The sequence below is a fragment of the Aythya marila genome (genome assembly GCF_965140915.1).
Source record: "Aythya marila genome assembly, chromosome: 13".
In the NCBI taxonomy this organism is placed as follows: domain Eukaryota; kingdom Metazoa; phylum Chordata; class Aves; order Anseriformes; family Anatidae; genus Aythya; species Aythya marila.
In genome coordinates this window covers 18,113,469-18,128,431 of record NC_139054.1, presented here as the reverse complement: position 1 = coordinate 18,128,431, position 14,963 = coordinate 18,113,469, and the positions used below count along the sequence as shown (strand labels likewise).

The 14,963-nt window shown below is 41.9% G+C and overlaps 2 protein-coding genes across 9 annotated transcripts in view; both read right to left on the bottom strand.

Annotated features, from left to right (window-relative positions):
• Nucleotides 1-73: 73 nt before the first annotated feature.
• KCNE5 (potassium voltage-gated channel subfamily E regulatory subunit 5) lies at nucleotides 74-12,746 on the bottom strand. The gene has a single exon (XM_082770939.1). It carries the CDS (start codon nucleotides 5,859-5,861, stop codon nucleotides 5,553-5,555), a length of 309 nt encoding a protein of 102 aa, XP_082627065.1. The 5' UTR covers nucleotides 5,862-12,746; the 3' UTR covers nucleotides 74-5,552.
• Nucleotides 12,747-12,894: 148 nt separating this feature from the next.
• The window catches only part of ACSL4 (acyl-CoA synthetase long chain family member 4), a 36,778-nt gene continuing 34,709 nt past the window's right edge, over nucleotides 12,895-14,963 (bottom strand). For all 8 annotated transcript variants that reach the window (XM_082770930.1, XM_082770935.1, XM_082770932.1 and 5 more), the window contains 2 exons: nucleotides 14,638-14,795; nucleotides 12,895-13,069 (listed from right to left, as the gene is read on the bottom strand). In XM_082770930.1, coding sequence (XP_082627056.1) covers nucleotides 12,912-13,069; nucleotides 14,638-14,795 — 316 coding nt within the window. In that variant the 3' untranslated portion in view covers nucleotides 12,895-12,911. The remainder of the gene's footprint in view (nucleotides 13,070-14,637; nucleotides 14,796-14,963) is intronic.

Sequence of the window (14,963 nt, the reverse complement as noted above, 5' to 3'; positions counted from 1 at the left end):
CTACACAAAACAGGTTTCGACTCTTGGAATGTAGTGATGGCTGCACCTGTAGCATTTGCTTGAGCTTTGAAAACAGTCACCAGAAACTACACTTACACTTGTACCTGATAAGCTTTTCCTGGGAGTAAATACCTACTGGATATTTTGGTCCAAATTTTATTTGTATAGCAGTTCTGAACCTTTTTTTGTGTCTGTGTGCAGAGTGGGAGATTTTTTTAATATCTGAGACAATATTTCAACCAAATGTTGTTCTTAGCAATTATTTCCATGCTATTTAAATATATGCTATTTTAAAATTTGACTTCTGCAATTAATACTTTAAAAAGCAAAACAAAAAAACAACACAACTACCTGAGTAAAATGTGTAGCTGGAATTGGACTTGGTGTGCATATGGGGATTTTTGAAGATAAATTAATTGTTTGAGTCTAGGGAAAGGTACTGTTCATGTGCTGGCTGTTTATTATCTTTGAATGAGGAGCACTTAGAGTGCTTCAGCACTGCCATGATTAAGTGTTGCTTTTTATTGCTGAGAAAGCTGCTTCACAAGACGTTTTTTTGGAACATATTAAGAGGTAACATCGATATCAGATGAAGTCAGTAACTTTAACACTGAGAAACTAATGGCACGAGCACAAAATCTCTTTCAGACTAGCTGGGTAAGTTAGGGACGGTGCAGCTCTGTACTGCTTGTTACCACTTCTGTGGTGAAATTAGCTGGAGATAACATACAAAAGGGTTTTGTTCCGTTCAGTACCAAATCAGTCCATGCTGGTTTAGTGTTTCCTCTTGTTGACTGTGCTGTAATACCTTAAATTTACACTAGGCTTCTGTTATATGTGAACTTATTTATGCTGTAAGCTGTAACCAGGAAATACCATCTTTGTCTGATTCCTGAGTTGCTAATGTACAACCAGACAGTGAAACAAAGCCAGATGAGGAGCTTAGCACTTCCACATACTGAATTGTGGCTGCTGAAGACTTGATAGATCTTCTGGTTTGTGTATTTTCCCTGTATTGTCTTTGGAAGTCACTGTTCTTAGGTTGCTTTGTTCTTTTAACGTACTACGGTTAAACTGACTTAAAACACCTGCTGTTGCATGGAATGGAGAAAAGTGATTTATTCTCCTGATACAAATGACACTTTGATATGCCTACACTTTGTTATCCTGACTGGGAAAAAGCACATTATAAAAGAAATGCTGCTTTATTAGCACTTCATTATATTTTGTAACTTTTTGAAGTTTTTCAAGACCTCTTGTAAGATTCTTTAAAAAAAAAAGTCTTGCTTTTTTAAAAAACATTTTCATAGTTCTTATGATATTAAAACTTCAGGAAATAATTTGTGGCTTCTTATCGTTACTGCTTGTGTTGTAGATATCAGTTCTGATTGTTGCAGCGTGGTGCTGGGACACTGCAGAACAGGCTGTCAGCTCTTTGTCAGTGCTGCAGTAAAAAAAATATTTGGAATAATGGGTAATTCTACAGCAAATGCCTCACCAAGGGCACTGTGAAGCAGTAAAAGGTGTTGAACTGGCTAAAGTAACAGTCTCAATTTGATATTTCTGTCCTATAAACTGTACTGACATTTAGACTGCTATCCAAGAGTTGCTAGTAATGGAAAGAGAATGGTAATGTGAGGGCCATGTCTATCTGGAAATGGGCATTGACCTAGAACCATGGTCTAGAAGCAAGTAATGCCAACTATATTGTAATGTTCTTGCTGTGTTTTAAGGTGTAGATTTTAGTGAGGCTTCAAAAGCAGTCGCTTTTTTGTAATTACTCTGACAAAGGCTCTGACAGCTGATAAAGTATAAAGGCTTAGGAGTGCTGGGAAACACAAATCACAGTCAGAGCTAAAACACAAGATATTTTTGCTTGTATGATAAAAGTGAATCTAGAAATTACTCTTGCAATATCTCCCCGGGGCTGAAGAAAAGAATAGTTAAGTCTTTCTAAACAGGCTTTTCTTTTCTGACCATAACTGAAAAAGGTATTGATAGCTGTGCTATTTATTTAGAAGACTGGGTTTAATAAGATCAATTAATCCATTTCCTTATCTTTTGTGTCCAGTGATTGAATGGGTTGTGGAGACTAAATTGGCATTTCACTTTACATCAGTAATACAGGTACCTTAGCAATATGGTACCGATTTAAAAAGTGTGTTACATTTTGGTGGCTATTTTTTATATTCTTAAAAGCTAATTCAGCTCGTTCCCAGTGGGTTTGGAGCTTCCCTGTTCTTCCAAGTGTACAATGTATTAATTTTATTAAACCAAAAATATGTGAATGTTGGTGGTGGGATTAATACTCATCAAGGTCTATGTATGCCACAGTGTGAATTTCTCTTGGGTGTCCAAATATTTTGGTGTGTCCGTTTGTACCAACAGAGTGGGAGTGAACTCTTCATATGAACTTGTGTTACCTGCTCTGTTATTTACCCTTCTGTCAAACTGGAGTGTGTTCCTGGGTTCTGAGTGTTTAAAGTATGCTTTACTGAGGAACTCAATGCACCCTTTATACATCTTTAGACTCATCTGGATGGAATGATCTATAAGCGCATTGTGAGTTCTTCAGTGTCACTGAATTGATTTAGGAAGCCAGAATTTCTAATGGACTGAAATCTCACTACTCTGACAGGCTAGTTTTTGTTCTGCTTCTTCCAGTCCTGAAGCAGTGCTGCTTGCCAAGGCAGTCTAACCTGGTTTGATAGGGTGTCTGTTCCCAGCTGAACTCCGTGAAGACTGCTTTCACTGGGGAGATGTCAAGGAACTGAGGTTTTCATTCAAGTCTATGGTTTTGTTTTCCCATAAGAGTCCAATAAGACTCCTAACGCTCCTCTATAACAATCCCACTGCGTGCTTTCCTCTTTCATTTGTGATAGGATTTAAGACAGTATGTGGACTGTAACAAAAAATGGTTCTGTACATTTGTGGGCAAAAGATAAACTGTAAGAAAAGATATTTTGAAATGCACTGAAAATATTTTTGAAAACCACTGAAAATATTTTGTCTTTTGAGTCACAGGTTCCACATCATCTTGATGGTAACACAAATGGAATTACAATTTGTATAGCAGCACACTGGTGACACATCTGGTTATTATTCCCAGGTGATTGGTCAGATGTGAGACGGGTATAGGAAATAAACACAATATTCATTTTGTCGCAGGTTTATCATACCCACAAAGTACAATGAGGTGTAAAAGGAAGTAAAAAATAAATTGGCACTATCTTTAGAACATAATGTAGATCATTCTGAGGTTTCTGGCCTAACACAGGCAAGCAGGCAGAACAGGTGAAATCATTCTGCCCTACATCTGGGAACACCGTCACTTACATTTGTTCTCCACGCTTTCTCAAAGCCAGTAGGCTTCTGAAAAAATACCTGCCAGAGTCACCATGAATATCAAAATGTGTGAACTGAATAAACACATGTATACAGGCAAATGCATTTGTATGTTTAAGTGTTTGTAGATGTATTTAAGCATATCTATGGGGTATGTATCTTGTTCCAGCATAAGCTGCAGTTGATGCATGATGGTGTTACCTTAAACATCTGGTTGAACTGTAACTGTTAGGCAGAATAGATGGGCTGATGTAAATTACAGATTGCTACAGTTCACCGAGACCTTATGGTTCTTGCAAGTATTGAAAGGTACAGATAGAACAGCAGATAATTAGATGTTTTGTTAGTTACTTGGCAGGAGGTTTTGTGCCTTTCCTATTTGTGAAATGTGTAATGAAACCTTTTTCCAGGGCAGCCCTTTTTTTTTTAGGTAGGCTCTAAATACAGCATATTGCACACACTTCGTATCTGGGGAGGAGAGAAGCAGGTGGGTTATGGAGAACGTACTTTGTGGTGTGTGTTGGATGCTGACTGGGAGGGGTTGGGAGGACAACTCTTTCTGAGCTGCCTGTAGGATGGAGCAGTGCTTCCACTGATGATACTAACTGGCTGATACTACGTGAAATGTCTCAAGCACACATTTTAGTGTCCAGTGCACTGAAGTTTAATGTGTACAGACCTCTCATACTCGGGGAACTCTAACAGTCCTTGCCCTGTTCTTGCCTTACCTAGCTGAATTCAGCAGCAGCAGTTAGTGCTGTAGATTCCAAATAGTTTGTAATGCCTCTTAGAGGCCAGAGTCCTGCTGGTGGACAGTGTTTGGGCAGAAAAAGAGAACTAATCACTGGGATAGAGTTATATAAAAGGATATGTATAATTAGCTCATCCTCCTCATAGGGGGAAACTGTGGCTGTAGTCAGTTTAAATTTTTATTGTATTGAAGGAATTCCTCACAGAAAGTCTTCTACCATGACTGGCACCATGTTGTAGTTAGCCCCGTGTAGAAGTTCTGTAGGCAGCTTCTGTAAGTTCAGACACGTGCCCTTTGTGCTTAGTGCTCTTCACAAAGCCCACATCAAAACTGGCAGTTTCATTTGCCAGAGGCACGCTCTTAATCCTTGTAGATGGAGGTGGCTGACTAGAACTGTTACTGTTGTCTAACAATTTAGTTGGAGATTTTAAGAATATTGGCAATTTGTTTTTTCTTAAATTCTTTTTTCACACAATGCTAATTATTATATTTTCTTTGCCAAGCTGAAGTTTTCACGTGCCATCTGCTGTTACAGTGCTGGCATGTAGCACTATTGCCTGTACTCACATTGAAGTTTTTCATGGAGCTTGAATTTTCCCCCCGCCTCATGCTTTTTAATTATTAAGGTGTTTAGGATTCACAAGATACACTTTGATATCTAATGACATATCACCTTGGATAAAATCGTAACGCTGAAGTAACGGGGCTGGGTGGAGGTACATGTTCCTTGGGATTGTTCATTAAGCTTTATTGAAGGGGAGGGGGGAGAAACAACAACTACAAGAAATGATAGGCTATTAACATAGCTAGAACATCCACAAAATATTGAAAATAACCGTTATCTGCCTCACTTCTTTGTAAAGTGCAAATGCTGTTTCTTCTAATCCTAAGTTTTAACTTGTACAAAGATATATTTGGAATTACATTTCTGGGTCAGTGGAGAGAAGTTACCGGTGGCTTTAGCACTTAACTGTGTGTCAGCAAAGGCACAGCGCCTACAGGAGGTACTGATGCTTTCCTCGTGGGCACAGCTTCACCTCTGAGCTGGTTTTGTTTTAATAAACGCGTCCACATCGAGCCCAAACCCGTCTTGCTTTAGCAGAACGCGACTTGACCCTTGCAAAGCCTTGTACCTGCTGTAACGACCCGGGCTGGGGCGTGATGGAGGGGATGACGCTGTGATCGCAGAGCTGCCTTTCACTGCCGAAGCGCTGCCTTCGGGGGGGAGCACAAGCGGTGGAAGAGAAGGAAGACCTTTAAACCTCGAAGCTCTGCAGACGGCAAACGGGAGGGCTCCGGGCACGCAGTGCCGCAGGCGGTCGGTGTAGGAGCGCGGTGGCCACCCCAAAGAGCTGGGGGAGCCCCACGCGAGGGAAGGGGCCCCGGGTCGGCACAGTGGCAGAAGCGGTCCCGAGGCTGGGCTCTTCCTCCTCTTCCTCCCCGAGGCTCTGGGCGCTCACATCAGCCGCTGCTCCTCGGCGGGGCCGCCCTCCTCGGCCGGCTGCCCGGGGCCACCGCGGCCCCAGTCGCGCTCGATGTAGAGGTGGTAGGGGTCGTGCTTGGACTCCAGCTTCCGCGAGCGGGTGTAGGCCAGGATGAGCGCCCCGGCCAGGCAGCCGTAGAAGACCATGATGAGCAGGATGTACAGCGAGGCATCTCCCCCCGGGCCCTGGCCGGCCGCCGCGCTCCCGTTGGTGCCGCGGCGCAGCTCCCGCAGCAGCGACCCCAGCAGCGCCTGCAGCCGCCGCGCCTCGCTGCAGTTCATGGCCGGGATGGGAACGGGGCCCCGCGGCTGAGCCCCTCCGCTCGGCAGCTGCTGGCCGCAGCCTCTGTGCCGGGAGGCTCGGGGCCGTGCCAGCCCTTTGGGATGGCTCCAAGCTTCGCTCCAATCGGGAGCGGGGAGAGAGCCTTTAGGGCTGCTTCCTTACGGTGCCTAACTTCATTGGGACGCGTGTTTGTGTGCCAGAAAGGATAAAATCATCTAATTCTGTTTGAAAGGTGCAGCCTGGGAAAGAAAAAAAAAGAAAGCAGCCGAGCAATCCTCATGCCTGTGCCCCCGGGAGCAGGTCCTGTGCAGGTGAGAGCACTGGGCACTGCTGAGCACCAGCTGGGCTCCCTCTCCCCTTAGCAGGGAATGGTGACGGAACTAAGAAAAATCTGTTCTGCTCAGAGCAGTGCAAGCTGAGACCCCCTGCTCTTCGGTTCCCTGAAGTACAGTGGCAAGATCTTTCATGATTTTTTGTAACTACTTGGGAAAATGCAGACCCACTGACATAAAGCCAGAGAGGAGCTGGTTTTCCTTAAAGCCTCTCTTTTTAACTTGCTCCAGGAATAAGTACTAGTAAAATGGGGATGTTTCTACCATGATGTATTCTCCATCCTTTTTTTTTTTTTTTTTCCCTAAGGGTTAAGGTTCATTGTTTCTTGTTTCTGCATTAGCAAAATATAACTGAGAAATCCTCTGGTTTAAGGGTAATTGTGGTGTGTCACGTCTCTTATGAACAAAGCTTTTGGTTCAGGTACTTTGTAGGCATCTTGCTATTTCATTGTCTAAGGAAGGCCTTCTGGAAGTGTATTGGTGGCTGAACAACAGAAGTAAAGAGTGTTTTTTGTTGCCTTGAACAATTTTCTTGGCACCTTTCAAAGTAAGGCCCCTACTTTTCAGTAGCTGTTAGTGGGCTGAATGTAGGTTAAAACTGAGTCAGACTGACTTGTTAGAAGTGAAGCTCGGGTTGCGTAGCGTTTGTTTGCAGAGCTCCGTAAGAAGTCCCTGTCACCACCTGCACATTTCTGCCCTTCAGAACAATATTGTTATTGTGTTACTGTAAGCGTTCAAAGCAGTGATGCAGGTTTTTAACAAGGCAAAAAAAGGACTCTAAAAGCCAGCTCAGCTTCCCACGTGGATCTGGATGTGGAGCTGTGACTGCTGGTGCTGGTTTTGGGAGGGGGTGTGGATGTGAAGCAGATGGCGAGGTGGGTGGCTGGAGATGGCACTGCTGCTGCTCCCCCAGCACTGGGGTGCTGTTTTCCCTCTGCTTGCTGCCAGCTGCTGGTGTAACACTTCTGTCACACTTGCCAAGCCCGCTGACCAGCTCTCCTGGCCCAGCTGCGAGCCTTGCAGTAGGTGCACCTTCCATCCTTTGCTGTCCTCTGCGGTGGTGTAATTCTCCACAGTAGCAGCAGGATGGAAATCTGGTCCAGAAGTTCTTAGGACTAAGCCTGCCCTCACACAAGTCATGTGGTATGCCCCTAATACTGAAGTTGCCAAATCCGTGTTAGGGTAGGGTTGTCTTTTAATCCAAACCAGTGAGATGAGCAATGATCACATTGTGGTGAGACTGTTGTCAGTGGCCGAGATGCCGATGTCCCACTGGAAGGAAGTGGGGGAAAAATGGCAAGAAAATCTTTCATGCTGGCAGAAACATATTATAGGGAGGGGCAAATTGTAGCTTGCCACATGTAACCTCCCTGATGGTACCAGATAGTTCCCTGTCCCAGGAAAAGAGCCTGGCCCAGGAAGAATGCTTGTACTGTGCTTTAGATTACACCAGTGTGAGAAAAAGGGCTACAGGCTTCTGAAGAATGAAATCGGAATGCAAAATGGTTTTAATTTCTGGGACTTTATCTCCTTCCTGTGGGTGATGCTTCAGAAAAGCAGATGTGCAGCCACGTTAGTGGCGGCTGTGCAGCGTTACCGCAAAAAAGCAGCGTGTTAAGGGGAGTCACAAGCCAAGCACAAGGCAGGTCTCAGCTGCTGCATGTGAGGGAAATGTGTTTGGAATGCAGCAACCTTACAGATGGGCTTTGGGGGGTAATTCCCCTAAGCTGCCTAGGGCAGCTGGGGTGGGTATTGTATTTCAAACAGGGACAGAGTGGCCCTGTTTTAATGACCCTGGTTAAAGTTTGTAAAAGCAGGCTCATCAGGAGAGGTTGGGTTTGCTTAGACTTGAAAGACAAAAAGTAAAGTAGGGCAGGCAGCTGGAGAGAACAGTGATCCTATTCTTTGTGTTCACTCCCTGGGGGAGCACCGTAAGTAATAAACTGATCCATATCCAACAGGAAAGGTTTAGGTTAAATACCACGTTGTTTAAAACAAACAAAAACCTCAGCAACACCTCCTGGGGCTGGGACTCTGTTGTGAAGTGCTGGAACAGTATGGGGACTCACCCAAAACGTAGCTGGGCTTGTTTTATTCTTAAATAAGCTCAACAGAAACCTGGTGGTGGTGGTGTTTCAAAATGGGAGAACAGGTGGAAAAAAAATCTAGTTTTTGTTTTGTGTTGTTTTGTTGTTGGGGTGGTTTCTTGTTTTTTTTTTTTTTTTCCCCTTCTTTAAATGCATAGGTGTGGGCTGAGGACCAGTGTGCCCCGGAGCTGTCTTTGTTTAATTTAGTTAGTACTGGCCTAATGTCAAGACTGCACACTTCAAACTAAACACAGTTTTGGACAAATTACCTATGGTAATCAGCTGCGTGCTTTGTTGAAACACTTTTTGGTCAATATCCAACAAAACAGGTCTGATTTTCTTCCAGATATCTCTTCCCCAGTAAAGGAGTAGCATGATTCTAGGTGTACAGCTCGCAGTAGCAAAGCAATGGTGCAGAGAAATCCAGCACCCCGCCTCTGTCAGAACTCACCCAAGTCAAATGAGGTGACAATGACGGCCCAACAACAAGTGTGGTTTTTAGTATGGTCAGTGCTGCTCCTCTATGGCTTATGTAATCCTATCGCGTTGAAAACAAGCCTATCAATGTCCCACTTTGCAGCAGCAGTGAATTAACTGGAAATGAGATTTGTTTGTTCCTGGTAACTTCACACTACTGTCAAACACCTGGTGAGTCCGCTCTTCAGCATTCCTGCAAGCAGCAACAGCAAGTTTTGTTGATTGCATTTTGTAAATCATCTTTGTGGTACTTCATGCAAAAGAAGCACCATTTTTTGTTTTGACCTTCTGATGCTTAAATGTTACCCTCCAAAAGGGAAACTGATTTACTCATATGTAAATGGTGCTTAGCCAGTAGCAGGCTCAGGGAATTTTGCAATAACCAGAAGTTACCTTTTGCACTGTAGTTACTCAAAGCTAACAGTCTGGGAGGTGGGAGGGTGGCTGTTTTGGTTTTGTTCTGACTGGGGACTGACTAATGACCCCCTTTCTCAACTTGTCTACTCTGTATGCAGCCCTGAAGCGCTAGACAGGAGCTGCAGTTCCTCGTGCTGGCTTACCGGGGGGTTCTCTGCTCCTTGTTACTCTCAAAGCCTTCTGGTGTTGTACTGGGCACCCAATTACACAGGGTTTGCGAAACCCCACGTAACCTACTCTTGTGGGACTAACTTGTTCCTTTCTCTGTTTATACTTTTCTCCCTTGCAAGCATTTAGGCCAGCCTCCTGTTACGTGCAATGTTAGTGTTGCGTTATCTAGAGGAAGTGAATCACTTCCCCCAGCCCCTACCCAGGGATCAGTGTCAAAGCTGTCCTTGAGAGGTGCTCGTGTAGCCTTCGTTCATTCTGATGCTCTAGGGACTTTCAGTGACGGTGACCTTGAGCAACCTCAAGTTCCTCCTTGAATAAAGGATTTGTTTAAAAGTTGTGGTGTTTTTCTCAACATGTCCCTTAGTGTATAGACTTTTTTTGTAAACCTTTTCCACTGGAGACAGCTCTTTTGTGCCTTCGTTAGGACAACAAAGCCATATGCAGCTGAAGGTTAATCGGAACTTGTTATGGGCCACTCCTGTTCAGGCCAGCTAAACTCAACTTCTTCAGCCTTTCTTTGTAGATGAAGCTTTCAAGCCCCCCTGTGACTGTTGCTATACTCTGTCTGTCTGTAGATACCCTATGTTTTTGAAAGTAGAGAGACTAAATACCATCTGTGCCTGAACTGGGCCCTTCCTTTCTTTTTGAACTCGTTTCTCAATCTTGTTTGAAGATGACTCAGAGTTGTTTGGAGACTTGCAGTTGTTTTCATTTCTCTGGAACCTTCAGGTTTAACAAATGGACTGCTTTCTCAGTCTTCAGTCCCACATCTCCTGTCCTTTCAGTTAAGCACTGGGTATGTCAGGTAGTGGTTTTGAAGCCATATCCTGTCACGTCATCTGCATCCTAATTCCTTCTAATGAGAGCGACATTCTCACACATACTGTTCCTTATGTCTCTACAAGTTCTATCACAAAAGGATTTACAATTAATTAGAAATAAGGATGACATTCTTACCAAAGTGCAAATGTAATAATTTGCAAGTAAACTCTACGTTACATTTGAAGTAAGCCCGTTGTTACCCCTCCATTTTTTTTCCCTTCTCCAAAAATGCTTGAAAAGCTGATGTGTATTGAATACTTTTGCAGCATATCTGCATTCAGTTTCGTAAAAGATAAACTAAGCCTGCCCTACACTTGTTTTCAGCCTTTGTAGTACGTTGATTTCGTGAAGGTTTGCTCAGCTGTAGAGAGAATGGGAGGTGCTGAACAGTAACTGGAAATAACATGCAATACATAAAGACCTTCCAGAACACAACTTCTTTAACCATTTCAACTGTATTCCATTTTTGAAATGTGTGTGTATATATATATACTGAAAATAGCAATTCTCAGTCAGCCAAGACACAGAAGGTACCCAGAGTCTAGATAAAATACATTTCATATAAATACATTCATGGTTTAAAAGAAAATCATACAACTTGCTGACAGGTCCAAGTGCAAGTAACTTCCTTACACATTTAAACACTTCTGTGATGCTAACAGGCTGTCTAACCATTATTTAACAACGACTGATTTTAACCATGGAAAAGTTGGTGACATAGGTCCAGGACTGAGTCACTTGAAAAGGTGCTAATGATACAGAAAGTAATTCTGTTGTCATAAACCGATGTATGTGTCTTTATATATATGCTCTGTATTCTAATATTCTTAATGTAATTAGGAATATTAGAAAAGCTGGTTTTTGGTTCCTTTTGGTGACTGTTCTAATTCCATGCACAACTAGGTGCAGGAAGGTCTGTGTACTAGATCTGCTGTTTCCCTTTCCCCCTCAGGGTTCTTGGAAGATGGACTGGCAGTGTTCTGGACTGGCCAGAGAAGCTAAGCATGGGGAACTTTCAAGTTGGTCCCAAGGAAAAGGGGCAGTTTGGTTGACCAGTATATAGCCATGATGTATTTTAGCCAAAAGCTGTTTGAGCTGGAGGAAAAAAAAATACACATACATGCGAGAAAATAAAAACTTGCCCTGAAATTGCAAGCTAGTACGTTAAAGGGCAGCATCGTACAAAATCTTTTACTTTCTGTACAGTGACAATAACAAATAATTTTCCTTTTTAACCATCATATACACAACACATTATGAATAGAAGAAATCTATAAATACTTTAAAATTAATTTGTCATATATAGCAGTTGAGCCACACCTGTACAAAATGTATGCAACATATATAAAATGATTAAGAAAAGTGCAAAGTAGAACAGTATCAAGAGCCTCCACTTTTTACAGCATTTACGGTTCAAGTGTAAAGAGCTAGCAGGGATGCAGGAGCTCAGGTACTAACAAGTCAAAAGAGACACAGTACAGGATGCTGCACACAAAATGATAAACTATTATTAAGTTATAACATCTCACTTCAGCACATCTACAATTTCCAGTTAATAAAAGAACATTTTTATAAGGAATCTCTATGTAGAGTGATTTGTCCCTGTTAACAAGTCCCTTAAAACAAAGATTTCCCCAGCCACTGCGTACTTTCCCATAAGTAAAATAAAACTATGTGGAGAAACTACTGTTGTTTCCTGGTTGTCTTGTTTTGGTTACCATATTGTAAAAGGTGAACAGAAATACCTTTCTGTAACATAGATATTTATATTCTGATCCTGTAAATTACACAGAGATAACTTGTACCATTACTCACATCTATGTGAAGGTCCAGAGGATCAGGCCCCCTCAAAAATAAAATCAACTGAGTTTCAAATCTTAGAGACAACTGCCCATCAATTTCATCATTTGCCAGTCAGGATGCAAGTTTTGCATTCTGCATTCGGCTGATGTTTTCTCATCAGAACCTCCTGCAGTAAGGCAAGTCTTTGTTTTTTGTTTTTAAATGCTGTATGTCCTAATGTGAAAGCTCTGCTTGAATTAAAACGTGGTGGCAAGTAAAAGATGTATTTGGTGAGCTGAAATTTGAAATAGTTGATTCAATGGTCTTGAGCAAAACTTTCAAATAACTTGTTTTTAGAAGGCTTTTCAGTTCACCTTTATTTCAATAAGTATACTTTGTATTTTCTTTTAGGCACTGTAAATACTGAAGATAACTGAGGTGCAGAAGAATCCATCCATTCTCAAGCAGTACATTACTAGTGGTCTCTAGCAAGTTCTTGACCCATGTTGTTTTCTTATTTTTATTTTAAATGGAGACAGTTAAGCTTTAAATACACATTTTGTCCCCACTAAGTATCTTACTATGATAGAATCATCAAAATTATATTAATGTTTCTCTTTGAAATGTACATCAGACTTCACAGTCAATTAGGGAGAAATTGCAAGCAGTCTGAATATGCTAGAGAAACAATAAGAATAACATTATCTGTCCATACTGCTTCACATAATTATGTCTGTCTCAAAACTGGAAATGATGACATGAAACTGAAGCACATTAAGGTTTTCTGCTAGTAATTATGAATTTGGAGTCTAAGATCTTTGCTCTCATTAGAGATTATAAGAAACATTCATCCATTTGGTGTATTTTCTGGATCCATGTGATACCTACTCTATACAAAGACGTCCAAAATCAAGGCATAAGAAGGAGCCTTCTGCACAACCGTCTAGTCAACAGAACTTGTTTATTTGCCTCCATACATTCTTTCAATGTCATTGAGGTAATGGTTCTTCAGTTCTTTCCGTTTCAACTTGAAAGCATCTGTTACTAACCCAGTCTCTGGGGTCCATGGTTCAGGGCTTAATCGTACTTTGATGGGTATTTCAAACCTTTCTAATTTCACTGCAGGGACAAGAAGAAACAAAAGCGTAACGTTGTCAAATGGAACATTCACTCTACCTAAAAACTTAGGCAAGCACTCTAAAACTTGTGTAATATGGTGTCCTATTGATGGAGTAACCTTAAAGAAGGTACACAAGCAAACTTAATTGTGTACCAAAGCTCAGTGCTGATTACTGTACAAATATCCTAATAACTTACTGTATTTAGCTTGTATTGGATCTGAGAGTGTAAAAATCTAAAGCTTGCAACAAAGGAGTTTGTAGCCTGAAGATCTGACTACTGTCACAAGAGAATATGCTGAGTTAGATCACTATCATAGGAACACGGTAATAACTGTATTAACTCAGGTTGGTTAGATGTACTGCGTATTTACTTCTATACCTTCTGTGCTTGAGCAATTCTTCCCCATACTTTTATTTCCTAAAAGATTGTTTAGGGTTCAAAATGAAGGGGCTTCTCTGTATTTTTGTCACAGTAGTCACTTACTCTCCCTTCAAGCTGGAACCAGACGCTTGGTGCACGCACACAGCATCATTACAACCACAAGCTGCTCCTATCTCTTGCCCAGGTTGAAGAGGGGTGAGTAAGGGAGGAGGTGGGGAGCTGCTACAGTGCCTGCCCTGCATCAGGAACAGGGTAGGGAGCTGCTGCATGTGCACTGCTTGATGGGCTTTGCTACCAGGTTCTGCGTGTAGGCCTGCAAGAGGACCCACTCAGTCTTGTAGCTGAATTTCTAGGACAACTTGTGGCAGCACAGCCTCTAGGTGGCAGCAAATACAGGGCAGTTGGGATGTCTGTTCTCTGGAGCTCTGTCTTCTGAACTTCAAACAGGTATTGGAAGGTACTGTTTCATCCTACTTAGTTACATGCCTGCTCATGATGAAGGTGCATTATGTTCTGCTAAAAATCAGGATTGTCTCTGAAGTACTTTTGGAAAAAAACACAGCTGCATCTAAATAGTAGATGACTGCCTAGAAAGTAAAAAATGTATAAGCAGAGACTTTGAATAACAAATCTATATGAAGAATAATTACCTAGTTCATGATGGAATAACATTAGCATGTTTAAGCTCAAGTCATAGATCTACAAATTGATGAGGCTTTTGATCATTCACTTGCACTGTAGCAAGGAATAGTAGGCTTTAAGCCAATACAAACATAAGGGTCATGGTGGTTCAAAGCTGTAGGACACACAGTTGCACAGAAAAAAGCTTAGAGATCTTGTTTAGCTAATTTTCTTACCAGCAAGTGTCTTGTAACGTTCCCTCCAAACTGACAGCCCCTTAGGTTCTTACTTTAACTGCATTAAATAAGCAACCTGTCTATAGACAGGTTAATTTAGAAATTAGTTTTTAAAAGTCTCTATTTTCTTGAGGGGAAAAAAAAAATAGTGAATTCCTGGCATAACAGGGATGAATTTGATGTGGTGTTTGTCTGTGATAAAACTCTTCTAAGTTTTGGTAAAGGCAGAATCAACAGGCAGAAGGAAGAGAAGTTAGTAAGGATAGCTGAAAACTTCTGCTGGACAAGCACCATGAGATGGCTAACACACTATGCCACTTTACTTACTCTTGTCTGCCACTTCTTTAATTTCTCGCAGTATTTCAGCTTCCATTGCAGGATTGTTACAAATATCTACCCAGGTTCCACTTATACCTTTCTGCTCAGCTAACGCAGTCAGCTTCTTCTGATTAGGAACCACAAAACTGATCACGTAAGACTGGTCACTACCACAGGATGGCAAGAGAAGGAAGGAAAAAAAGATTAAAACAGTTGAAAGCTTCCATTTCAAGGAGTAAAACGCTTACTTGATGTTATATACACAGATCCACAGTGCTTTTTGAAATGCACTTATTCCCCCATACAGAGTTTTTCTTGTATGTTAGGTTTTCACA

Coding starts and splice junctions, on each gene's coding strand:
- KCNE5 (XM_082770939.1), bottom strand. CDS start 5,861: ATGAACTGCAGCGAGGCGCGGCGGCTGCAGGCGCTGCTGGGGTCGCTG.